A 27,259-nucleotide genomic window follows, 5' to 3' on the forward strand; every position below is an offset into this window, starting at 1 on the left:
TTCAACATTTAATTAGATGACAGTTGTTGTATGGATAAATGACCTGTGCAACAATTGTTAGATATCACATATACCCGGACTCATGATGGCACAGGAAAAACAACTGCGCAACTAGACTTATGAACCGTCACTGTTCGTTTCGTACACAATTTTATCATAGGTAAAACTATTTTTTGTCCAGTGCAGATGAAATTATTATTTTTCTCGATGTTATCGAAGAGTTATTCAATAGTTATCTGGTATCGTTCATCTAGAATTTCATCATAATATTGTTTTCAACTTTTTTTCCGTCATTTGTTGGAAATCGAAGTATGTTGTAGCCATTCGCAGTCGCTATGCAAAAAATAATAAGAGGAATTAATCATATCTCCGATCGAATTCGTTATCGACGACTAAAGCAGCGGTGCCGGTAAGATAAAAAAGCACAACGAATCGACCAGCCCCCTATTTTTTTCTCATGTATTACTCGCAATTACGGTGGCTACGTCACTCTTACACTATGTTTGCGTGATTACCACTAATCTTTTTTCTTATGTATTCGTATCCATTTTGTTTTGAAGAAAGGGCATTCTGATAGGTAGTGTGTATGCACTTGAAAAATATAGACTTTTTTTCTATTTTCTCTTAGTGTAGAAGTAGATAATAAAATGGAGGAAAATAATGGCGCGATTTATGTAATTTCAGATGGGGGGAACCATCGGTATCGCCATTACTCTCTCCGAAAGAATATAAAACGATGATCGTCAAATGGAAATTTAAAACCTTCGACGATGTTTTTTTTGGGCTGCCTCTAATTCGTCATCCCCCTTTTTTCTATTTCCGTGTATTTCGGTGCAATATAGTACTATAAGTCTCCGTGTTAAGGGCTAGCATATACAGTGCACGCCGCTTAATGTGATCACATTTAGACTCGGGGATTTCTGATGGTAAATAACTAGGGATGGGACGAATAGTGATTTGGCCGAATATCGATTTTTTTATAATATAAAATTGGTGTGTTTAATTGGAAATAAAATTATTGGTAATTTCAAATTCTTGATATTGAATTTTAATTATACAGTTTTATTATTTAAATAAATATTAAAAAACTGGTAATTGAGTTTAAGATTTTTATTGCCATGATACTTACAATCAAATGTAACGATGATATATACTGTATTTTAATATTACACACTTTACAGAATCACTTTTTTTTCAACACTTGTTAAAATTTTACATCTAATTTAGTAAATGTCAACCATTATTTACTGTGAATTAGTAATGCATCATAAAATTTACAACTTATTTACTAATTTTCCCTCTTTAGATGTTCTTTGCCTCTCAGTAACTTAATACGTATCTCGTCTACATACATCCTTCAGTTTGCGAACTTATGTAGCTAATTCATGCTCACTTCCACCTTATTGCAGTAGGATTCTATTTTCAGTTTCGTGTTTTCTTTACCTTAGAAATTCACCCTGGCATAACCTCTTTCACAGAAAGGGGATATTACCTTATGTATCACCAAACAAAAAAAAATATGTAAAAGGCATTTCTATTGCTTTGAGCATGTCGAAATGAAATGTCTGACGTGTATCGACCCAACGTGTGTCCCAAAAGCCAAAACGTGGTTGTGGTAGGCAACGCAGTACAAGTTTAGGTGCAAACAAAACCATTGGAAGATTGGCTTCAACGCAAGAAATGACCTTGCATTAAATTATGGAAGATTCTGGAGCAAAACTTTCAACAGATACAGTTCGTAGATCAGAGAAGCTTGTATTTGATTCATAAATGAATGGTTAAGAAATCGCCTGTCACAAAGAAGTACCAAAAGAGGTGGAGAAGAGAAACTGAAATAGACACGAAATCACATGTTTTATAGAGACAAATAGCCTGGTATCATATTTAGTAGTGGTGAAAAAAAGGGGGGAACTCACATGTTCCAGACGAATGTTTTCAGCGGACAGTAAGATGGAGCTTCAATAATTGTGTGGGCAGCATTTGTTTCTAATGGTCAGGCTTCCTTAACTTTTGAAATTGGTCGTCAAAACTCTGATGCTTAAAGGAGATCCTCGAGAACAATTTGCTACTGATTGGAGATGATTTAGGACCAAACTTAACATTTCAACATTATTATTTTCAACAACATTCATTTTTTTTTCTTCGTTCTCTTGAGTTTTATTTAGCGGATTTTTATTTTTGGGTCATACCTGCGGTGTTATCTTTATTTTTCTACATTGTGTGTTTAATTTAGTCTTTAGTTTTATTTTGTCACCGGATTTCTAGGACTGCACATTGTTGGATTTGCGAGATAAGTGTTATTTTTATTTCTCAATTTTTTTTATTTTCGTTGTGTATTTTCCATTTCCAGTGTATAATTTTTTTCTCGCTCTCATTTCATTTTCATTGTACTTTCGCCAGGTTTGTGTTTTTCCCGCTTTGATAAAAACTCGTGGGTATTTTAGACGTTAGTGTTAGCGAACAGTGTACTTTTCCCGGGTACTCTCAGTAATTTTTTTTTCATTTGGGCCCTATTGTTTTAGTGTTAGTGAATAGAGATAGTTAGCTATTGCTAATAAGTATAAATTGTACTTTGTAGCTTAATCCTTTTTTTGGGGCGTGTTGTATTATTTATATATATGTATATATTTTCGTAATTTAGTGTTGAGCATTTTATTTTACTTAATTTTTTCGTACAACCTTTTACGTATATTTCGCATTGTTTTGTATTTTACGTTATTGTAATTCCCTGTTAACGTTTCTCATTTTCCTATTTTTTAAGTATTGTCTAGTTTTAGCAATAGTGTTAGTATGCCTTGACCTCGACTAGTGTTGTGTAGAGCTTGCGATGGGAGGTTTCCCTGATGTAGGGGGATAGTAGCTGATAGTTTCAAGTGCAAGGGTGTTTGGATAGGACAAGGTTGGAACTCGAGGTCGAAGCGTTATGGGAGAAAGTTAGGGTTTTAGATGGCCCTGTTATAACGGAGCTACTTGTCGTCGAGCCACCTGGGGGGTTTAATCATCGACGATTCTATGGTTAGGGAAGAATAGAGTGTGTAGGGATTTTCGGGGTTTCGAGCGCTGTTTTCCCGGGGGGGAATAGGGGTCATTCAAGTATTGCGTCAGCATCGGGGGTTCTGATTTGCTGACTTTTGATGACAAGGGGGGGGGGTTTGAAGGTTGCTTAAGTCATCAACAACCTTTTTTTGACTATATGAAATATTCTAAGCTGGTGACGAAATTTTGCTTGGAAGGAAGGTCAGTGTTTTGCTGACAAGGGGGGGGGGGGTCAAAAATGGCTAGAAATTTGCTGACGTAATACTTGAATGGCCCCTGAGCAATGTTCGAGACGTTTTTCATCATCGAAAGCTCCCCGGGCGAGTAACCCTGTGGGTGGGAACGAGTCAAGTAGGAGCGGATATTATGGAGTCTGTTAGAGCCCCGGGACTTACTATTATCCACTGGGGGGTGGGGGGGGTTCAAATGTAACAGTGATTCCAGGACTGTACTGCCAAGGGGTAGTAGGGGGGGTATAGCAGTAGGATCCACCATTCTAATTTAGGCCTGAAGGAAATTTGCTCTTCACTTGGGGTCTCTTTTTGGAGTTTTCCCGCATTTACTTATAGGTGGCATCGTTGGGATGGGATTCATCTGAATAGGAAGGGGGGGGGGTCTGGGAGGTTTACAATAGGCTTAGGTCAGGTTTTTTTACTCCCGGGCCAACGACGGGAATGCCGGTTAGTTAATGACAATAGCAACAGTATTGACGGGGAATTAGCCACCTCTGACTTGGATGGCTTCTCGATTGACACTACGTCACAGGGCAAATTAAAATGTGTGCTAATTAATGCCAGGAGCTTGGGTAATAAGAAAGATTTCTTAAAAACCATGATAGGTGTGGAGGGCCTGAATCTTCGAGCCATTACAGAATCTTGGGCAAACGATGGGGATGAATCTTTCTTACGAATCATCTCAGGATACGGTACTTTTTTGAGAAATAGATCCGATAGGAAAGGGGTAGAAGTGGTGATATACGTGAAATCATTAATGAAGGCTAGCGAGTGTAACGTGCAGAGAAGTGATATTGAAACTATATGGGTTGAGCTTGAAAACAAGACATCATAAACTTATTGTTGGGGTTTGTTACAATCCACCGAATAGGGATCCAAACTACATCGCCAAATTTCATGATGAAATTTCCTACATGTGTAAGCGTAAGAGGGTTGTCATTCTAGGAGATTTCAACTAACCGGGTATCGATTAGGAAAACCTTTCAGCTAGAGATCAATATGAAAGAGATTTTCTTAAGTTGGTGCTCGATAATTTTTTGTATCAGCATGTATCAGAAGCCACCAGGGGTACTACTATTTTTGATTTAGTTCTTACTACTTCCGAAGATGTTGTTGAACGTGTTTCGGTGGGGGACGAGTTGCAGTGATCATCGTGTCGTTAGTTTTAACTGTAACCAAGACTCGAAAACGGTTCGAGATAGGACAGAGTTGGTAGGTTGTTTCATGATCTACTTGGGCTCGTCTATCACCATCCTTTCGTTTGGCAGAATAGGTCGGATTCACCCTGTGTGTGTGTGTGTGTTTTTTTTCCACCTTGTTTGTCCATTTCTATTGTATTTTAACGCCGGGGAGGGCTCTTTAATCGCAAAATGTATCGGTTTTAGATTGGCCATCGATAAGTCCTGACTTGAATCCCATTAGGAATGTATGGGGCATACTTAAAATAAATGTGTTCGCAAATGAAATACAATATTTTCGACTGTTAATGACTTGAAGATCTCTATCGAGGAAGCAAGATACAGTTTTGATGTTGAAACCCCACAAAATTTAATTAGATACATGGAGGATAGTGTGTTTGAGGTTGTTAGAGAAACATGAAAAGTCTATTAGCTATTAAAAGCCTGTAATTTTCGTAAATTTTAATTTTCTCTAAGCTTTTGAGACAGCCGTTTTTTGTATTTTCGATACCGTAAATATTCTAAATTTTCTTTCGTAGACTTTTTTTTCAATAGGTGTAGAAATGCTTCAGGTATTATTCATTAAAACGTGCTAATTTTACTCGCCGTATTTTTCTTGTTATTTTAAGAAAAGTGCATTATCTAAATTTTTGCGTCGGACTAGCCTACATAGATCACAGCAGCCGAATTTGGACGTTATGAATTAACTTCCCACGCAGTCTTGCAGGTTAATAACGATAACTTATGGGGGTGGGAATAAGCCTGGTCCAACATTAGCTTCAAAATTCGAAAAAAAAAATTGGTATAAACCCAAAGTCCGAAACCCTCGTTTTCTATGGGTGAATTTTTCTCCATGTTATGATATTGATCCGTTCCGTACTTTGCAAAAGTGACATCAGTAGTAGTTTTTGGTGCGTTTCTGGAGTGGTGCCGTGCTTTCTTCCGTCTGAGTTTATAACCATAACGATATGTGCTTTTTAGCTACCTTAGCGTAATGTGATTTTTAGCTTCTTTTCCCGACATCAATACCCGAATGATAACATTATCCGTTATTCCAATAAGCAGCGTCTACTGTATTTGCATATTCTATGAATGTCGAATTTAAAAGCATTTTCCTGAGACCGACTCGAGGTCAGGAGAGGCATCTTGTGGTGGTACTATAGCTATTTGTTGTTATTATTCGAAGGACGGACGGGTCTTGAACGGGTTTTTTTCTTTTTTGCTATCACTTATTGAATTTCAGTCCTGAATTTACGGCAGTAACCGCCACTGCCCTGAGTTGTGTGACCAGAATTTTGTTTTTTTGGCATCATTGTCGATCGTATTTCCATCCACGTTGATACTAATGTTACAAAATTGTTCCTCCCCGACAGTGGCCGTTGCATACGTAGACAAGTATGTTGTACCCTTGGCCATCTTTACTTCATCTTATTCCTAATACATCTTTGATTCTTTTTTCTTTTCTGTATGGCCTTCGTGTTTTTGAATGAGGTAGAAAGATGAAAAAATGTTTTTAGTCTTAGGTCTTAGCCTGCATTCAATTAAATTTTTTGTTTAATGAAAGGGGGTCGAAAAAAAAGTTAGTCCATTCCGATTATCAATTGGCAAAAGGTCGCGTGTTGCGTAACAGCAGCCAATCATAAGCTCTATCTGCAAAGCTGCAATTTCGAAACCTTTGGAGTGAAAAGGTCTTGTCTCCTTATCATCGGGATTTTTTGTTTTTTATATCTAGGTTTCCCTTATTTTATTTTACCTTCCGATGTTAATATATTAGATGCTGCTACTGCTATAAGATGATTATGATGAACTTGTTGTTCTGAGGGCCTGGAACCCTCCCCCCCCCCCTTCGGTAGCTGTGGGCCTCCTTTCTCTATTTCTCTTAGTCAATGGCGTAGTCGTCAAGGTAACGGAGCAGTGACGCCATCGGCTGCTGACATCAGAAAGTGCTTCAGAGATTCGCTGTTACACAAGGTGATCTTTATTGAACGACGAAAGTGAGGTTGGGAAGTATTTATTTATAATAACATCACGATAAGACTTGTATGATGTTTATCCAAGACTTTATCCCGCATTTTTTTTGTTTTGTTTAATGTCTACGTGTACTTGGTCTTGTCCAATCAGGTTTCAGTGCAGTTTTAACGACCATCGCCAATTTCAAGGCTGCAGTATTGAAAATTAGATTTCCCCAGGCCATTTTTTTATTGGAATTCTTTTGCGTTTAACATCTGACAGAGCAACAGGTACAGCTGCTTACTTCCCTCATATAATAAAAGTACGCATTTCAAACCCCTGATTAAAGGTCACCCTTCTTTTACGGACGGATTTTTTTTTTTTTTTTTTTTTGTGCCGCCGGTGTCTGCAAAAAGAATGATTTTACTATACTTGCATCGAATATTCTGTAAGCAGCTGTACCTGTTGCTCTGCCTGATGTTAAACGCAAAAAAGTTCCAATAAAAAAATGACTTGGCGAAATCTAATTTTCTATATGCATCGATCACTCTTGGAAACTTCAGTGAGCACTTCAGTGCTCTCGAGCAATAAGGTTAAATACGGAGGAGTGAAGATGGTTCAAGTTATGCATATGCATGCTCTCGGCAATTAGAAATCACTAAACCCCCATTCAAAATGACAAAAAAACCCACACAAAACCCCCATAAAATTCTTTAATGAAGCAGGCTTTCTTCCGATTTTCAACAGGTTCAAACTAGGGGGGTAAAGGGAAAAGTTTTCCATTGAGAAATCAATTTTACAAAATATCTGGACTTGTCAGTGCTGAAATAAGAGGCTTTTATTGAGGCGAGATATCTCGTCATTGCCGCTTTAAGGATCAAGCGGCTTTTTAAATTTCCATGATCGGCATTATAATTGCCACAGTGGAATTCGCTAAACCCTCTGCAGAAATGCTACATATTTCTTCAAGAATTTTTTCTTCTGATTTTGGGCAGGTGATAAGTGCCCCCCCCCCCCCAAACACCAAGAATAAATACAAAGCCACAACAGGCAAAATGCCTAACGAGGTGGCTGAGAAGGAGATACTCATAACATCTTTATATTTCATATATTGAAGTCATATATTTCTAAAATATAGCCATCCCGAATTAATTAAAAATGCAATTACAAAAACTAAACTATAAAACTATATACACAATGATAAAATATTATACAATGCCCACATAAAAAAATATTTATGGTTGCCTTATTCTAAGTATGGATAGCTTCTCGATTTACCCAAACATGTTTATCGCATTTATTTTTAAACGTGTCAATTGTGTTAGAATTTACTACCCCCGGGGGTAAGGTGGTAATAATAAAAGAACAATAAAGGGAAATAACCCATCTTTTTTTATTATTTATACTGTATGCATATTCAAAAACATCGTTTCTCTTCTTCTGTTATCAAACTTTGAACAAAAGCTGACTCCTCCCTCTGGCAGTTGATCTGACAGGTTTTGGGGGAATGGCAAACATGTTTGAAATATTTGCGAGCAAAGCCCTTTGTACATAGCTACCTGGGCTCTACATTGCCTAATTACGAGAGTTTTAAGGACGCGAGATACTCGTGATTGCCGAAATACAAGGCATCCAGCTAGGCGAGATATCTTGTCATTGCCGCTGTAAGGGTTAATATTATTTAGAATGATTTTTTTTTAAAGAGAATTAATTTCATAAAATAGAGAAATTTCAGATGTGTGAAATCTTGCTTCGAGGTACGAGTTTTTCGGAATTCGATTAAATTTTACGAATGAATTAATCTCGTAAGCCAGAGTACTACTGTATATAATACAGAAATTCTTATTTAGTTAATGAGGACAGGAATTTTTTTTTTCAATGTGTCCTTATTTTTTATTCTTTATGTAGAAAGACTGCAGTTTTTACGGTCAACCTCGACTCTCCTCGAGGACATAACGCTATTGTTTATGATGACCATTCACTGTGACCGAACTAAATTCTTCTTTGAATAACAATTAGCTCGAAGAATTCTTTGTCGGATAGACGCATCCCACGCGATATCTAAAATAAATACTATTTCATACATTGTATGGTAATATATATTCCTACACGTTGACATGTTATACATACAGATAAACCCTTCCAAAACATTCTGAATTAAATTTTAACAAATTATCAACCCACAACTTCAATGTTTATTTTACAAGGTAACACTTACCCAATATTTCCATACAGTACTAAGCAGATGAGGGTGCTTTCAATAAGCAACTTGGTCTGAATTTCGAAATATGACAATAGATTGCTCATGATATTTACAAGTCAAGTTCTCTTCGTTTTTGAAAGTGAGGTGGTGCCGGTGGCGTATTCCACCCTCTCAAGAGAATTGGCAACTTCCATGTTTGCCCTCCAAAATTTTCTGGGAGCACTTCTATTACAGAGAAAATCGGTTTTATTGCATCTTTCAGTGTAGTCGCATGAAGCAGTGTTTCTTGAACTTTTGTCACCCGTGGCTCCCTTGCCCAATTCATGTCAGGCTCATCTGCGGCTCCCAAAAATATTTTGGTAGATATTTTCCCGTACAAAAAAAAACACTTCAAAGCAGAAATAGACACACAAACCAATGTATTCAGCCCACCGTGACGCCCCTCACAAATGTTGGCGACGCCTACTTTGGGAAACACTGGCCAAAATTTGCACAGAAGTAATGAAATTCTATATGAATCTAACACGAATCTTCAAACGATTGGAAAACATCTGAATTTGCTGATTATTGTAAATGACTTGCACGAAGTCGGGAGATATTCCCTTTGCCATTTGTAATAAAGAAATAACTCATTAAAATTCATTTCGTTAATAAAGAAAAGGTTGATGTGGAATTCAGCCTTTCCATGTTTGTTTGTGCACAGGGACGAGCTATGAGCAGAAGGGGTTTCGGGGCTAATTAAGACCCGGCGCCAAGAATTTGACATTTGTACATTTAGTACATTTAGTATGTGGTTTGTTAGCTTACCGAAAACGTCCCCAGAAGCCTTCCCTGCGTAGTTACGGCTCGGTTAGACCTACGTCACCTATAGAAGGCCTAATAGGAGGTGTTGGTTAGCCACCCTCGTTATAAATTTTTTTCATTGTTTACAGTGGTGCTTGAGCACTCTCCCCCCCCCCCCCGGTATAATTTGTGGCGCTGTATAATAAGTCCGAGCACCCCCAGAATTGATTCAGAAATCAAAATTTCCTACATGGAGCTCAAGATGCGCACCCAGAAATTTGAAACACTTCCTACGCCCCTGATTGTTTACTAACGTCGTTCTTTCCTCTTTCACGGTGGTGTAAGTATTTAAAAATGTGCGAGTGCTATGCTTCGGATTATGTGATTTTACAGCGGATTCTTTTCACTCATTTTCCCCAGATGCATCAAATACATAGCTACCTCCCAAGGTGGGTCTGACAGCGCCCGAGAAGATTATCATTTTTTTTTTATGCTATATATTCACTATAGAAGGGCCCATGAAGATCTTTGCCTAGGTGCCCTGCTACATGACGTGGGGGCCATATACATAGCATTCATTCCTTTCTACTTTCTTCTGCAAGTTCTGCGTGAATCCGTTTTGTGCCATCAGTGCCTCTTCGTTGAATTCGCCCCCCGCCCGTAATTGCTTTTCCCATGGCTCAATTTTTCTCCCTTTGTGTTTCTTCGGTAACTTTCGACTGACCTTACTGTATCTGTGAGGCCATTACGCGTGGGAGTTTTCCTCCGAGTTGTCAAAACTCACTTCGATAAATATATCTATAGTTTGAGTCTTATTGTCTGTCTTCATTTATCTTCCTTTTTTTTTCATTAATTCTTATGATTTTTCGCCATTATCTTCTTTCAGATTTTCCTTCTCGTGTCTTGTATTCATCTGACCTTTCCTTTTGGTTTTCTCCTTTTTTTTTCTAATATCTTATTTCTTTCTTTCAGTTCCTTGGCAAGATTACTGGCGAACCGTTGATCGTAGAGGCATACTTCCAATTAGAAAAATATCCAGATATCTATTAAATTCAGGTACTCATTCATATTGCAAGGGGCTGTACAGCTATTAAAATAATTAACTTTTTATTTGGTCATCCTGTCCTGAAAAACCAATTTGGGAAATTGTTGCCCTGTCTCTCCTGAGGTTAACAAATAACGTTCTATGTTTCCAAATGCAGTTGTTGTGCCCTGAGATATTTTCATTCAAAAAATCGCTGAAAAGAAAGGAAAGAATAGCATAGTAAGATTGACCGTTAATTTATACAATATTCGCTGAGGTATCCGAATTCATTTTCCAATTTATGAATTCAGATACCTCAGCGAATATTGCGCTTGGAAATTTTTTTTACCACACGTGGAATTTTTTTTTCTTATAGAGAGACAGGACAACAACTTTCTAATTGGGTTTTTTAAAGTGCAGGGTGTCTGTAAAAAAAAAATTATTATTTTTCAAATTTTAATAATTATACAACCCTTGCAATATGAATGGCGTATCTCAGGTCTGCACGTTATTTGAATATCTTTTTAATTGGAAGTATGAATACACAGTGACGTGCTGCCAAGGGACCTGAGGCATCACCCTGTATATTTTCCTATGAATTCATTTTTTTTTTCTATGCTGCCTTTATTTCCTTGTCTTTTCGGGCGCTATAGCCCAGGTCAAGATATTCACCTAAAGTACCAAAAGATGTTTGGTGATGGGGGGGGGGGTGTCGAGAGTTCGATACCCGATTCGTCCTTTTCAGAAACTTTCCTGACTCGGAGGTGCAACAGATACGGTGACAGCATGGCCACAGGGCGCGGTAGCCCGGTCGATAAGATATTTTATATCCCCTATGGGGACAGAGCAGGGGCCCATGGTCGGTTTCGGGTCGATAAGATACTCGCCTCAAGTACCACAGGATGTTTAGAGGTGTCGCGAGTTCGATACCCGGTTCGTCCTTGTCAGAAAACTTTCCTGACACGGGTACAACAAAAAAAAAAACAAAAAAAACGGCGACTTGACCGCAACAAAAAATTGCTACCGCAGGGGGCCCCCCATCGAGGGGTTAGCGTACCAACCTCTCGATGAGTATAAGAAACAAGCCTGCCGTTCGGAATCGGCAATAAATTCTAGGTCCCGGTCTACTTAGCCCTCGTGTGCAGGAGATGACCGTGGTGCGACAAAAATGATCAAATGAACATGACCACAGAAAAAGATCGCAAGGAGTCCCATCCCGGGAAGCGGGGGGGGGTACTAACTCCTTGGTGAGTGTAAAAAAGGGCAAAATGTCGAACGCTGCCATTTGGAATCGGCAATAAATTGTATGCCCCGGTCTAATTAGTCCTCGTGTGCAGAAAGTGATCGTTTGTGTGACGAAAATGATCAAATGATTATTTCTCTTTTAAACTGCATCCGCGTTTTCCACTTCTGATAGTAGACGGTAAGGAAAACTAAAATAAATTAAGCATGATATTTCAATATACAGTATTAAATATAAGGGAAATGAAACCCGATCCGAGAGTGATTTTATTAAAACTGACGGAAAGGTTTATAGATATCCGAGGGTGTGGCAGAATGAATTATTGTAATCTATTCACATGCGCCCCGAGTGACGTGGTGGTAAGATGCTCGTATACCTCCGTGAAGGTTGCTGTCACGGTCCCAGGTTTGAACCTGGACCGTGAGAATTTGAAGAATATAGACAAGATATTTTTCTTAACGAGCTTAAGGCGACCACCAATAGATGGCACCTTCATTTCCAACCCAACTCATTAATGACAGTAAAATGCAATAGCGATATGGCCGGAGTTGGTGTTTGGTGAAAGTATATTCACATAGACATCCAACTTTTTTGAGGAGGCGGTATATCGAAACGACGTATTAGGCCAGTGTTTCGCACCTTATTTTCCTCATGGCCCTCTCTGTCCCCATCCCATCATCTTGGAGTAAAACCTTTTCTAGTTATTGGATTGATTTCTTAGTAAATTTATAGGACACAAAAGTTTAGTAATTAAAGTCGGTCTTAGCTAGAGTTTAGTGAGATTCGCTCTTGCTTTGGTTCTACGCATGGCCATCTCAACATTATGGGCTTCTCAAAGTTCCCTGCGTCCTCAAAAGTCGGAAATAACTTTATTTTAATCACTCTTTTCTCCCACGATATTTCACTTATAGGTTTTATTTTTTTTCACATCTAATTTTCTTTTCACAGTTCTGTAGACCTTACCTCAATCTCTGTTATTGTTTCCCCTTGATTTGATCACCTCGCCCCCCACAATATTCCAGGACCAAAAAGTGGACACATAGCCCCATTTTGAGAAACAATGAAGTCATCCCAGCATGGTTTCACGTGTGATTTTGTGGAACGTTGATGGTCGCCCCCTACATATGCCCCCTTTGACGCTATTTTCAAAGCTTCCAACTTATGAAAACGCCTCAAACACTTTTCGTGCTAAAACATCCTCCACAACGTTCTCTCGGTAACAAATCGCACCAAGCAAAAGCATGTTGCTACACACCAAGCTAAACATGGTAAAAGCCCTTATCCTGGATGGCTTAATGCAGAACGAGTTTCATTCGATCCAACTTAAGATATTTTTACAGTACCAATAATGATCTTCAAACTATTAACATCGTGCATAACTTAGGCTCCGTTCATGCATTTGCTTCCTTCAAATTTTTATTGTTGTGTTAGAAACATTTTTTAATGAACTTGTATAAAAGTTTTAATTGAAACGCCGGCTCCCCTGGAGTATTTAAATGTTTCTCTTGATTAATATCAAACGAGAAAATGAAGTTCTCCATAAATAAAAGAGAAAAATCGATACTAATTTCATTCGCATAGCAGTGGTGGAAGGGAGAAAAAAAACGTAAATGGAAGAGTAGAATATGGAAACACAACTGTGTTTGCAGACTTTCCTTGAAGATGTTTTCTCATCGTCGCTCCAGAATTTTAAATGATGAAAACAAATTAAATTAGAAATCTCTTGTTTGTTTTTAGCTCTGATGGTTATCAGAATGAGTGTGGGGCTAATTAGAATGTCTAGTTATGAGAAGAAACGTGATTTCTTCTCTTGGATTTCTTTTTTTTAATGAATGAGTGCTTTTCACAAAGTTTTCTAATAATTTTTGTTCAAAACATCGAAATATTTACTTATTAATTTCACAACCTCATCATTATTCATCATCGACTGCTCTGTATAACCTCGTGCTGTATTTGTTTTTTGGGGAGACCGTTATACCTTGGAACACATTATTCTTCAAACTTATCTGAAGCTTGAGAGTCTTTTTGGAATTTTTAGGATTCTAACAAAAAAAGCAAAGGATAAATTTTTTTGAGTAATATGGACATTCTCGGTTGAACAAGTTCGCATCTAACTACATAACTTGACGTGTCTCGTGGGAAGTGCAAGAATTTTCTCGAAAAAAAATTTAACACAACAAAATCATACAAATATTCTGGGCTCCAAATCAGTGCACCATATGACATAGTTGATACAACAAAAGAAGAGTCTAAATGCAATATTGATTGATGAAATCCTAGGCTGGATAAGAATCGGTCAGATTAAGCTTATTGAGCTTTTTCCTTTTGAGATAAATTTGAGTTTAGCTGTCCGAAGTTTTCCGAAAAATGAAAATGGAATTCCCAAATATATGTAAGACGAAACTATTTCTATTGGGATATTAGAGAAATACCATTTTTCTGACCTTTTTTTTTAAGATTCTGACCATTTTTTGACCATCCCGTTCTGAAGACCATAACCTTAGTTTTAGAGCTAATTTCCAATTTATATTTTATGTAGAAAAATTCAAGAACTTTTTATGTAAGTCTACTGTTTTAAAGTAACTGTTTTTGTTGTCATAGAGGAGTACTGTATCATCTGCGTAACTAAAACAGACAGTGAATCACTCTTTTTTGGCCAATTTGCAACAATTCACCTAACAGCACTCAAAATTCGACAGCACCGCTATCGTCGAAACGCGGCACGTTAATACTGTATTATATTAATTATGCTTGTATTGCTTATTTCCTTAAAAATCAGAATTACTCGAACTGGGTCAAAATTATTTTGTCGATACTAGTCAAAATCAGCTCCTATAACAACATTGGTGATTGTAACGGTTCTTGTTTTGGCAATGCTTTTTATAAAAGCGGTTTCTCAGCAGAGCTGAGTGCTGTTTGTAAGAATTACTTTCCGGAAAAGCTATTCGTAACCAGTAGCGGCACTACATACAGGCGAACAAGGCACCGCCTTAGGCATTGCACCTTCTGAGAGCCTCGCAGATGTAATAAATTTCATTTTTTTCTCAATCGTCATTTCTGAGCCCCTTAAAAAAACTGCCTAGAGCTTCTGTGAATTCTAGGGCCGCATCTTTCAACAATGCCCTAGTTTGAGGAAATTGAGGGGATGTTGATGCACTGTCCAAAACTTATTAACGTTAAAAACGTTATTTTCCTTGCTTTTACTATAAATATACGTACCGTAAATTCCTGCGTATAACTCACAGAAGCAAATTTTTCTACTTAGAGGAAAAAATATCGTATGATCCTCATTCAGAAATTTCATCAATGAATTATTAAATCTTAAAAGAATGTAAATTGTTGTTTATTACATTTTTGTAATAAAAAAAAATGACAAATTTTTCTTTTTTTCATTTGTACGCCATCTATGAATCACTAAAAAATTATTTTTTTTACAAATTAACTGTTGAAAAGAAAAGCTATAGATAATCCACAGTGGTATATAGGCCTCAAATATAAGAAACTCGTTTTTTTAAAACATGTAATCGGCGTATTATAATCAGGAACATACGGTAATTGAGATGTCGACGAAAACCTCGGGGTTGAGCACTGTAGTGTTCGCGAGCACTGGCTCTTACTTGGAGGCGCGAATGCGAGCCGGTCTCCCATTTGAAAAAGTCCATCCGCAGAGAGCTAGCACATCTTCAACATGATAAATAACACGAAAATTCAAGCATTTACCATCTTCACTTCATAATATCGAAGACAGATGACAAGCACTAGCAAACGAACGCTAAATAAACGGAACTCCGACAGCGTAAATAGGTTATCGCCTCATAAATTTGGCGGTGCCTGATCAGGGGTCTGCCCAGACAAAAATTGGGTCCGTTTTTCGGACCCTTCATGAAAATCTGGATCTGAAAAACGGACCTTTCACGAAATACGAATTAACGAAACCTTAAATTTGGCATTTCTTTTGTGGGAGGAAACTAGATTACTTCGCTTGACACAAAATTAATTACTCTTTTCACAGGAATTAGGAACATTTTGGCAAAAACAGAACCCTACAAAAGTCTAGACAGACCGCTGCTGATAATGCTACCTCTCGTTGTAACAATAACCCCTCTACAACGATATTTTTTCTTGGTTCGCTATATCGTGAAATCGAGGTTTCGCTGTATTTTGTGTAATGCTACTTTCCACTCGATGTTCATTTCTATTGCTAAAAATATGGATTTGTGGGATGACAGCTGTGACGAAAATGATTTTGGCATCCCTAATCCAGTTCCAACGAAAACCAAACTACCGTAATAACAATTTTCAACATTAGGATGTAGAGAAGTATGTTTTTTTTTTTTTTGTCCATTTTCAAAACGGAAATCACCCGGAAGAGTCGAGGGAGGAGAAAGAACCGGAAACTTTTTGGGTTGAGGGAGTTTGGGATTACATGTATGGAATATAGGCTAACAGATGCGCCACATGGTGAGTTGAAAACTTTGAAATTTCGCCTTTTGAAGTAAAGAAGAAAGAAAAAAAAAAAAAAATTTTTTTTTTTTGCCCTGTGCTTTTTCCCCATTAGGAACGAACGTATTTATGGGTAGGATTTTTTTTTTTGCCCCCCTTGAGTTCCCTTTCGTCAAGGAAAAAGACTTCGCCTTTCTGGTTCCCTCCCCAAAAAAAGGGCTCACATAGAAAGAAGAGATGCATCTGCAGGAAGTTCTTTTAAGAACTCGGTCCTATTCAAAGTTCCACCTACTGTTCGATTCTCCCGGTCCATTTTTTTTTTTTTTTTTTTTTGCGAAATTGAGGAAATCCGAGTTTTTGATTTTGAAATTTCCTGTTCGTTCCTGAATTTTTTTTTCTCCTATTTTCTAGTGTATTTTCCAGGAACGCTTTTGTGTGTGTGTTCTTTTTCCGTGTTATGCACGAACTGATATTGATTTCATATTTCCTTGTTCGTGTATGTATTTTTAGTTTGATCCGAAGGAAATGGTGGTTTTGTGAAAGACTCCGTATGTGTTCGAAGAGGATGTTGTATAAGGCTTGCTGTGTTGTGGAGTTACTTGTTGGCGTACGTTCTTATGCCATTTGCACCTTCGGAAAATGTGGAGGAATGTGCGTTTTAGGTGGAAGGTGAAATTACCTGCGATTTGTTTTTGTTCCTCGCACAAAACTCTCTATAGGTTCTACAGGTTCGTGTTTGAATTTGAATCCAAGGGCTTTATTTATTTATTCAAGCCGGAATATAAAAAAAGGTTTCGGTGTTTTTGCCCATTAGATGCCTAAAATGGCTGTAGTGCATTAAAGTAAACTTCAAAGGTGGCTCGTGTTGTTCGCGGTCCTCTTTGCTGCTTTTCAACCTTTTCACCTATGCCTCTTTGGATCATATGTGATTCATTTGTGTCCCCTGTCTTAACTAGCGTACTCCAAATCCCTTTGTGCCAATAAGATTGCAGACCAAGCCCCCCCCCCCCCCAGTAAGTTGAAGGCCATGGACCCCTTTACAGAATTATATTTCAGCATATAATAATGATGTAAAAACGATAAGTTGATTATTCATTCAAGCTCACTGACCCCCCCCCCCTGAAATTTCTTTAGGAATCACCCAAAAACGTCCGCGAACCACTGATCTAGGGATATTTACCCTGCCAGTTTTTCTTTTGGAAGGTTCTACGGACAGTTCTACCGGGTTCTGAAGATGCAGTCACGTTTTTTTACTTCCATATCCATTTTACTTAAATGTGCTTTACTGTAATTTCCATACACCTCTCTGTGGCAACCCCTTCCACGACCAATCATGACTTTCATTTCACTTGAATGATTTTGATGTTTGAACTTTCTGATTTTCACCTGCGTACTCAAAGGGAATTCGTGAACGTGAACTTGATCACTAGCTGTAGTGATCCCAGGTTGAGAAATCACTGCTCAATACTGTTACGGTAGATAAATATGCAATGTAATCCACTTTCTTTTAGTTTCCCGTCAGGCTTTGGCCTGGGAGGTTCTAGAAATAATGTACAGGCCTGCATGAACCTCTTTGATGTACTGGCAACCGGTGGGGAACCCCACGTGCAACTGAGTCGTCTGGCTTGATTTGCACGAATTTATGATGTGCATGAACCTTATAAACTCACCTTGATAAAAAAAAAACAGTAGCTAGAGCTAGATTCTTAAATTATGACGGAATAATAAACACCCTTTTTTTTAACTGCTATTCCGTTTTCCTTTTTTTTATTCTTCCACTCCTGTGCGAAAATGTGGTTCTCACTCTACGGGTCCCGACTTCTCCGTGGTTGAAAATAGCATCCGTTCGGCGACATCTAGCCGCAAACTTGTAACAAGTCCCTTGCCCTACTTCTTTATATATAATAATAGGTTGTTGGAGTGGAGGTTGGGGGCATTACATAACTGTATTTTCCCATCCTCCTCCTCCTTTTTGTTCGGGGCCGCCATCCTCTCTGGGAGATGAACAGCTTTGCTTGAATGGCGCCTGATGATTACGCAACTGCTTCTTCTGCTCTCACTTCTCGTCCCTTCCTCTCTTTTTTATGTCTGGCCTTGTTCCAATCTGGCAAAGTGCCCGCCTTCCTCATTGAATGTTTAAAAAAATAATAATATTATTTAATAATAACAATAAATAAACTCTCTATCGGTGGTAGTAGTGAAGGTAGTTGTGGCGGTGGAAAATGGCACGATCCTTTTTTTTCAATGTCATGGCCGAATGGTTGGTGGCGAGATGGATTGAAGGAAGATGTCGAGAGGCTTTTTTCTTATTTTTTTGCGTTCTTTTATTTTTGGACTGCGGTCGTGGTGCTTATTTGGTTAGCGTCGTCGTATAGTGGAATGGACTCGGTGGTGGTGATGATGATGATTTCCCGACTCTTCCTGTTTTGTTTTATTTTTATGCAAATATCAAGTTTCATCCTCCGACTCAATTTCGCACGGTGTGCAATCAGATTAGATTGTAACGACATGAAGTGTAATTGAAACCAAGGTTGAGGTTTCTAAGATACGAAATGTGTGATCAGGAGGGGTTATATCGTCGTGAAAGGGCTTGACGCTGAAATAAACAAAGCTTGCAAGACCTCTAGGATAGGGGTTCTTAGCTACTAATCAAAACCACACACGCGCTCCTCGTTCACACGAGGACTTTGGAATTTTTAACGAATGACTACATGTTGGAATGTGCGTGTATTGTGTTGTGAACCAAACGTGAAGTTTGTTTCTTAGGAATGCTTGTTATAGGGGTCGTTCAAGTATTACGTCAGCACCGAGGGGGGGTTTCGGATTTGCTGACTTTTGATGACAAGGGGGGGGGGGGGTGGGCTGTTTGAAGGTTGCTTACGTCATCAACCACCCCTTTTTGATGATATGAAATATTCTAAGCTGCTGACGAAATTTTGCTCACGGGGGGGTTGATCAAAAATGGCTGAAAATCTGCTTATGTAATACTCGGCCCCTTATGCATTCAAGTAGTGCTGCCATCTTCTTCTGAATTGGGAAGGTGGGAGGCTGAGGTTTTGCTTGGTGTGTCATGCGTGAATTTTTTAATATTTTAGACCTGATTGTGTGTGTGCATGTGATGGAGAAACTTTTTAAATGGTACATCGGCTCGCATTCGCGCCTTGAAGTTGGAAAACCACAGAAAACCAACTTCAGCCGACCGCCATGCTGTCAGTGGGGGTTTGAATCTGGGTCCTCCCAATGCGAGTCAATCACGACGACCGCATAGCATAGGCGGAGATAGACTTGGAAGTGTGGGGGGGGGGCACGATGATGATGATGACAATTCATATATGCATATATATATACATTAGATCAGTCGACTCCACCTTTGACGCAGGGGGGGGGGGCAATGCCCCCCTCCCGTATCTCCGCCCATGCCGCATAGCGACGGCGAGGTTCTTAACATAGGTCCTTGGAGAGATTTAAGGCTAACATTCTCATCATGTGCTGTTGATGGCATCTTTTCTAAATGTACGTTGTTAGTATCACCAGAAAACGCTCTTTAAAGTATTTATTCGTTGGGAAAAAACTATGATTAGTTGATAATGAAATTCATTCCAGATGCATTGGTCCTGTAAAGAAGTTTACCGTATTGCACTTTTGTGTCGTACAGAGAAAGTAGCGATACCAGCAGTTTTATCAACATTTTCGGTGGTAGTGTAATGCAAAACCCGATGTTTTTAGACGCTCTTGGAAGAAAGAAAACAAGCGACGAGAGAGAGAGAGAGAGAAAAGTTAAAATTAAATTTAAATTCAAGACGATCTTGAGCAAGATATAAAAAATATCTTTGTAGCGATTTCAAATTCTCTTAAAAATATCTTTTATAGAGGGATTTATCGTAATAGAGAGGATATTATATCGAGAGGTGTTTAACACTAGACTATGGGCAATTTTAAACAAAGTTTGAAAAAATATCATTGTAGAGGGATTTATCGTTATATCGAGGTTTCACTGTGTCCAAGTCCTTACGGGTTCGTACAAACGAGCATCGACTGTATCTGACGTTTTGTAAAAGCAAGATTCGTTATCAGTATCTATCACACGCTCAAGATTCCCAACTGGCTAGAGTCCACGCAACAAAAAAAACAATTGCTTCGGGGAGGTCCTATCACGCGATCATGGGGTTTCCTACTTCGTAATATCTGGAATTATTATTTCGTAATATCTGGAATTGTCGAATTATGTATCATATGTTATTGTGCTATTTATCGCTACTTGAGCATCAGTAAGTGACCTCTGATCATAGAATTCGTCTTGTTATCAAATAACCCTTTCTCTCTGTTATAGGTGTCAGATAATAAATCATCTGCTCAAAAAAAAACAAACAAACAAAAAAAAATTAACGAAGCTCTATTATGTAAGCCTACATAAAAAAAGTTCCTGCTCAAACAGTCAAATATTTTAATACTATTTTGGATTGTCTTCAGTACGAACTACGCTCACATTCGTCCTGACAATAAGTTTATGACGTCACACAATGTCTAAGTCAGTAGCGAGAATTCCCATTAATTAACATTGCACTAATAAGCTTGTGGTTCAAGGCAGAGTCGAACCACGTTTCACATTCTTCTCTAACAAGTCCTATTACGTACATGCATGGCCCGCGACGCACACACACAGGCAGAGATAGATTTGGAAGTCTGGGGGGACACGATGATGATGATGTCAATTCATATATACATTAGATCAGTCAACTTCACCTTTGACGCTGGGGGGGGGGGGGGCGTATCTCCGCCCATGACGCGACCTCAAACCTAATTTTGTGGAAATGAACTAAGTGGCGCCTTTCCAAACCACTTAAAGGACTCGAACCATATTCACAGCTGTGAATATATCATGTGTCTTGAGGTACAGTTTTCTATCACTTACGTTGCCCATGGCACATTCCCAGATCAATTGAGTGGCTTGTGGCACATTTACAAATCATTGAAGCGGGTTCAAACGGGCTGCAGCACCTTTCCACATCACTGAAGTTGCCCGCGGCATATTAACAGTTCACTCACGCGACCCGCGGCACATTTCCAGATGGTTTAAGTGATCTGTAAATATGCCGCGGATCACATTTAAGTGACTTGTGGTGCTGTTCCATATCACTAAAGTGCACTCTCCTAAAGATGCATCGACTGGATGCATCTGGACTTTGTGGCGTTCAATCAAAGAATTCAAGCCTCATTCTCTTTCAGCCATTAATGTTCATCTTCAGCCATGCAGTCCAAGATCTGTACATGCATTTTGAACATACCATTGCTTTCGGCGGTGAATGATGAAATGGTGAATTGATGGATGAATTTGACAAATAAGTATGCTGAGGTACTCAACACAAGCTGGCTTGATTTTGTTGCTACCTTATATTGCTGACCCTAAATCAGCCCCAAATCATAACGCTCCCTTTTGAAGCTGAAATAGTAGGAACACTGGTATAATACAATATACAACTTTGTTTTGTCATGTAGTGTATTGTAATTGGAATGTTTTTACTACGCCTGTTTCACTTACGCATCTGTTCCATGCACCAGCGCATAAGTAAGAGATCACTAATACTCTATTATATATATATACACTAAATTGATGAATCCTGTTTGATGTCCCCCGTGTTTTGATGTTAGACTGGTGACACGAAAGAATCTTATTTCAAAAAACCCTTTATGTAAACCCATGGCTACTAAAGTTTTGAAAACATCAATATAATTAGTTCTAGATCAGTGTTTCGGAAAGTGGGAAGTATCGCCCCCTTGGTAGGCGATGAAATGGATTTAACATAAGATACTATGGGTTCACTTGAGTTGGGGGGGGGGGCAACGAGAGAAAAAAAATTCTAATTAAGAGAGTGATGGAACAAAAAGTTTGGGGAAAACGATATTCTAGATTAAAATTATCGTGTAGCTTAAGGACTCTGTGTTGTATTAATAATGACGTTCATTGTTTTCGTTGTATTGATATAATTTTCATATCGTTTTTGTGTTACTGAATGGTTTGGAGGCGATTTTGTATTTGTTGTACTTGTTTGGTTGTTGTTGAACATGCCAGTACCCTGTCAGTGTTTTTATGTTTGTACAATGGAAGAAACGTACATTATCATCTCAAAGCGGGAGAAAGAACTAAATATAAAGAAATCGGCTATTGTATTTGGCCGGAAAGTAAGCACCACTCACGTTACGGGACAATGATAAACCTACCTCCATACCACCGCAGCCGATAGTTGGAGCGCATTCACACGATTTGTATGACGTGGAAGCTTATGGAAAAGGGCTTTCTCCATATGACATGCATGATTTTTAAGAATCTATTATGTTTTTTTTTTCGCTATTCATCTCCAGTCGAACTCTGTTGATACGAGAAATGGTAAAAGGTCAAACATTTGTTCGTATTAACCGTTATTCGTGAAATGGATAAAAAATTGAAGACTAAAAAATTATGAACAGCATCATGAAATTTGCGTAAACACAGTAGCTCTCAAAAGTCTTTTGACAAATGCAATAATGCCAGAGTAGCGCCAATTCATTTACATGCACTGGCATTAACTTGACATGTATATGTATAAAAATTCATTTTCTGCCTTTCTGTGTATGTTCTCTATACAAGTCTATAATTTTAGAGCGATCGTCTCTGAAATTTGTATATACTTACCAAACACGGCCCGACTTGAACGATAATAAAACTTTTTAAAAGTTCGTCAGAGCTGGGCGAATGCCGAAAGGGGCAAAAACTGTCGGGCAACAATGGTTCTTTGTCCTCTACACTGGTTCCCAAGCAATGCGTTTCAGAAATGTTTATCCCTTTTTAGTGGTTTGTCGATTTTCTTATACCCAGTATATGGAGAAAACCCGGGCGGCACCGGATATTTTTGCTGGCTGTGGTGTATAAAGCAGAATGATGGCATTTATTTACACATGTTGCTGAAATTTGTTTGTGGTTAGTGAGTTTTCATTTTTTTAGTCTTGGATGAATCGAAAGTGTTAATAAATGCAGTTTGATAACTGCGATAAATGCAGTTTAGAAACTGCATTTATCGCAGTTGAACATAGGTTGTTAAGGGGGCGGGGCAATCACCTACTACTGGCATTTTTAGCCAGGTAGAGGGCCTCAGAAAAAAACACTTTACCTGTGGACTCATTAAGCTCTTAAGAAAACTGTAATGCATTAGGTCAATGCTTTACAAATCCTAGGCGCCGTGGTGACTATGAAATCATATTGGCGCCTAAAATTTTCCTAATTTGGGTGCTAAATCAGAGTTTGAAGTGGACACAAAATTTTCTGATTTCATAATGATGCGTCTTATATGAAAAATGATCATCAAGTTTCATAAATGGTGAGGGGTGAAATGCTTGGCTCCTAGGAAATGGCGCCCAATATTTTTGTCGCCTGAATTCTTTTCGATTTGTCAAGCTCTGCATTAGATTGTTCTTTTTGCTTGTTGAATTTCACGAAAAAAAATTGCTTGTATTCACCGAATTTGCTTTATGAGTGCTCGTTAAAGGCGTTAAACTTGTAATACAATCAGATGGTGCAGTGATCCTCAACTGGAGGTCATATAGCGCCTCGGATATTCTGGGAGTTGGGGTCACGGGTGTGAAAATATAAAGCAAAAGGGGAGCCATGGTTAGTTGAGGTAGCCGCAGAAACGTATGAAAAACAAAAAAGTGAAATACAGTTGGTGAAAGTGTGTGGCTATATATATATATATACTTTTAAAGAGTAGAGCCACCCATAAGAGGAAGGCCGACAGGTATCTTGCTCAGGGGTCTAAAGATCCACCCCTTATTTATAAAAAAATTACACTATAAATTTCCATATAAGTCAGTTTAATAAGTAGAAAGGGGTCTTGCTGCTAGATATAAAAAAAAAATTTCTTCCACATGTACATGTGAGCATGCATTAGCTTCCTGGAAATACCGCAGAAATTTCTTGCTCCCATTTCCCAATCGCTCCTAATAATCAGGTCTTGATTAGAATGATGGAACCGCTTTCCGTGGGTGTTATTAGGGCTCTTATTTTTAAGTTGAAGTGTGTCTTCCTTATATACAAAGAAAGAGAGAAAGAGGTCTGGCAAGGTTTTTGTGGACGAGAGAGAAATGGGGTCTCTCTCCGTTTTTTTTCCCGTCCGGAGCCGAGTTTTATATTATATTGTACTATAACATTTATGTTAGCGGATGTCGTTAACTTCGCGAACGGTCGCAATAAATATACTCCGGAGCTTACGATTTGCTATAAATAGCATACAAGCGAATGCATACACGCGCCAAAATTTTATACGTAGCGTGTTTTTTTTTTTTTCTTCCACTATGAGAGAGTGGGATTTGTTAGATCGTTCTGAATTGGGAGAAAAACATGAAAGAGATGTTCAAGTGGATTTTTTATAATCTTTATATATATTCGTTTCCTAATCCCATGATTTGTATTTCATGTACATATCTCTAGTTCTATTTACGGCATATTTTTATTTGTGCCCACTCTTTTTCGAATTACGTATTACTTCTAAGTTTTTTTTTTCGAAATACAGCTATTGTATTCGTAGTATATCGCTGGTGAAATAGTGTCTTGAGACAATGCGTACTACGTTCACTGGCAGCTACCACGAGCGAAAACAAGTCTCGTATATGCGCAAGACCGTAGGACGGTGGATGACCAACCTGAAGCTGATTTGTTGCCGTCGGCAGGCCCGTAACTAGGCTGGGGCAACCCAGTGCCCCGAGCTGAATGGAGCCTCCACAAAAATTGTGCACTTATTTTGCATAATAATAACCCTTTTCAGAAAGGCCATAAAAAATGTCTGCCCCGGGGCCCCAAGAAGTCGCGCTGCAGTCGTGGCCATCGGCATATGTCGCGGTGATATCTTGATGAGCTTGATATGCTTCGGTCAATGTGAGGTCAAAAAATTCTCGATGTGCAAATTTTGTTTTTGGTAAGAAACTTTTGGTAAGAGAATTTATGGAAGAAACGCCGTGTTGCTGAGTAAGTGCCATAACGCGAAAATTTGACTAATAGCAGCTGAAACTGGTCGGAAACGCGACATAAGCGCCGCACTTGTAGAAGATTTCCGGATCAAATCTGAAACTGATCAGGTTTGTGGCGAATGTGTCTTTTCAATGGTGTGAAAAGGTCTTGACTTGTTCCTTTCCAAAAGTTACGAAATTAGTATCACTTCAATACGAAAATGTACGCACTTGCCACTTTCACTTCCAATATGGGAAGCAGATGGCAGCACTTGTGGAGCTGGTGGTCGACTGAAATTGGGTTTTCTGCGGTTTCCAAATTTTGAGGCATGAACGCCGAGCTAGTCTCCCATTTAAAAAAGTCACTCCGCATAGAGCAACTGGGCCTCCAGTATGATACTTATATAACATGAAAATTCAGGAATTAGCATTTTGACTTCAACATATGGAAGTCAGGTGACTGCACCATCAACACAAAACAAGTATAATTCGAACAACAGTAATGTGTTAGGGCCACACATGTATACACACACAAAACACGTTGCAGCATGTACCAATTAATTAGAAATCCCTAAAAGGAATATTTATGAGGTGCATGTACAGTTAAAGTAATAGCAGTAGTAGCACTTCCCTCAAGCAAAACAAAGAAAACACCGGTAACTGTGGCATCATAAATATGTCTGGGCATGGGTTCTTAATGTGACTTTTGCGTAGTGCCGTCTTAACACATGGACTCATCTGGGCATGGGCTGGGAGCCTTAACAGAAGGGACCTCACAAAAATGAGAACTGTTTGAAATTTCCGAAAATTGCCTGGTAGAGGGCTTCAGAAAAATCACTTGGCCCAGGAAGGGGGCATGATACTCTTTAGATGACATGCCTGCTTTTCCATCAATTCCTGGCTTCCATTTTTGGGGAGATTCCAGGGAACCCGTGAGTTTGTGTGATAAAACAATTAAATTATTGTTTTTTTTTCATTATGTTTCATACTGATTATTATTCTGTGAAGCGGTCCAAGGCCTTCATTTTGATTTTGCCGGGGGTTTGTGGCATTCATTTCATTGGCACAACAAAGAGTCTGGGGAACACAAAAAGATTCTATGCATTAGGCTCATAACACTTTCTGGCATGTACCAATGCTTTATAAATTCCTCGAATGAATGTTTACGAGGTGTGTGTATGGTTTAATTGTTATAATAACACTAGCAGTATCAATGTTTTATTGCTGAAGGTTTTGGAATAAAATTTTGTGGATAAATAAGGAAAATAGGTGTTACATCAGCAGACTACACTTTTAAATAGCTCTTCTAAGCACATAAACATGGCGGTGCTTCTTCCAGAAATTCAGTAATCAAAAATATCCAGTATTACATAAAGTGAAATCTGTTTTTTTAACATATTTTGTATATAATTTTGTGTTTTTTATTTACTTTTAGCAACTCTACCAGGCTTCAGAGGAATCTAGCAGAGAAGCAGAGGCGTGACAAACTGAACGGCTTCATCACAGAGCTTGCAACAATTGTGCCCATGGTATCAATGGCGTCCAAGCGCTTGGACAAAACAAGCATATTGAGGTTGAGCGCTGCGCATCTCAGGATATCACAGAGTATGTTGAATTAACGCTGGCTTATATATACGGGGTGATTATAAAAAAACTATCCCGACATATGGGCCCCTAACTATCTTACCATTCACAGAAACTGAATGAAATTTTGGCATAAGGTATTTTGAGTTATGCGCTCAAGAATGATATGGAAAACAACAGTGTCGCTTTAGCAGTTACGGTTACAGTGAGAAAATTTTGAAAATATCAAATGGCAACACCAAGTTTTTTGTATTGGAATGCGATCTCCATACTGAAAAACACTAAATAGCGTTGGAATGGCACCTGCAGCATGAAAATCCCCGGAGCTAGGCAAGGAAAAAGTAAAAAGGACTTTGCTGTGCACCAGAGCATTAATGTTCGTTTCATTCTCACACCGTTTCTTCAGCTGAGATCCCAGCCTGATTAGTCCTCCACAAGGTCATGTGGAAAATTTGCGGAACACAATAAAATGCTTTATTTTATGCTGCTTCTCTGTCCTTATTGGTTGTCCTCACTTTTAGCCTATCTACCGCCGGTGATTTTCATGCTACAGTTGCCGTTCGAACGCTATTTAGGGTTTTTCACAATGGAGATCACATTCCAAAA

The 27,259-nt window shown here is 38.6% G+C and overlaps 1 protein-coding gene across 2 annotated transcripts in view; it reads left to right on the forward strand.

Moving 5' to 3' along the window:
* The window catches only part of LOC149069930 (protein cycle-like), a 93,306-nt gene that overhangs the window by 39,378 nt on the left and 26,669 nt on the right, over window positions 1-27,259 (forward strand). For both annotated transcript variants that reach the window (XM_089250259.1, XM_089250258.1), the window contains exon 3: window positions 26,505-26,674. In XM_089250259.1, the coding sequence (XP_089106385.1) occupies window positions 26,505-26,674 (170 nt within the window). The remainder of the gene's footprint in view (window positions 1-26,504; window positions 26,675-27,259) is intronic.

Source organism: Pholcus phalangioides, unplaced genomic scaffold (assembly GCF_987345545.1).
Source record: "Pholcus phalangioides strain wild (caught in Gottingen) unplaced genomic scaffold, Ppha-v1.0 ptg000022l_1, whole genome shotgun sequence".
NCBI classification, from domain to species: domain Eukaryota; kingdom Metazoa; phylum Arthropoda; class Arachnida; order Araneae; family Pholcidae; genus Pholcus; species Pholcus phalangioides.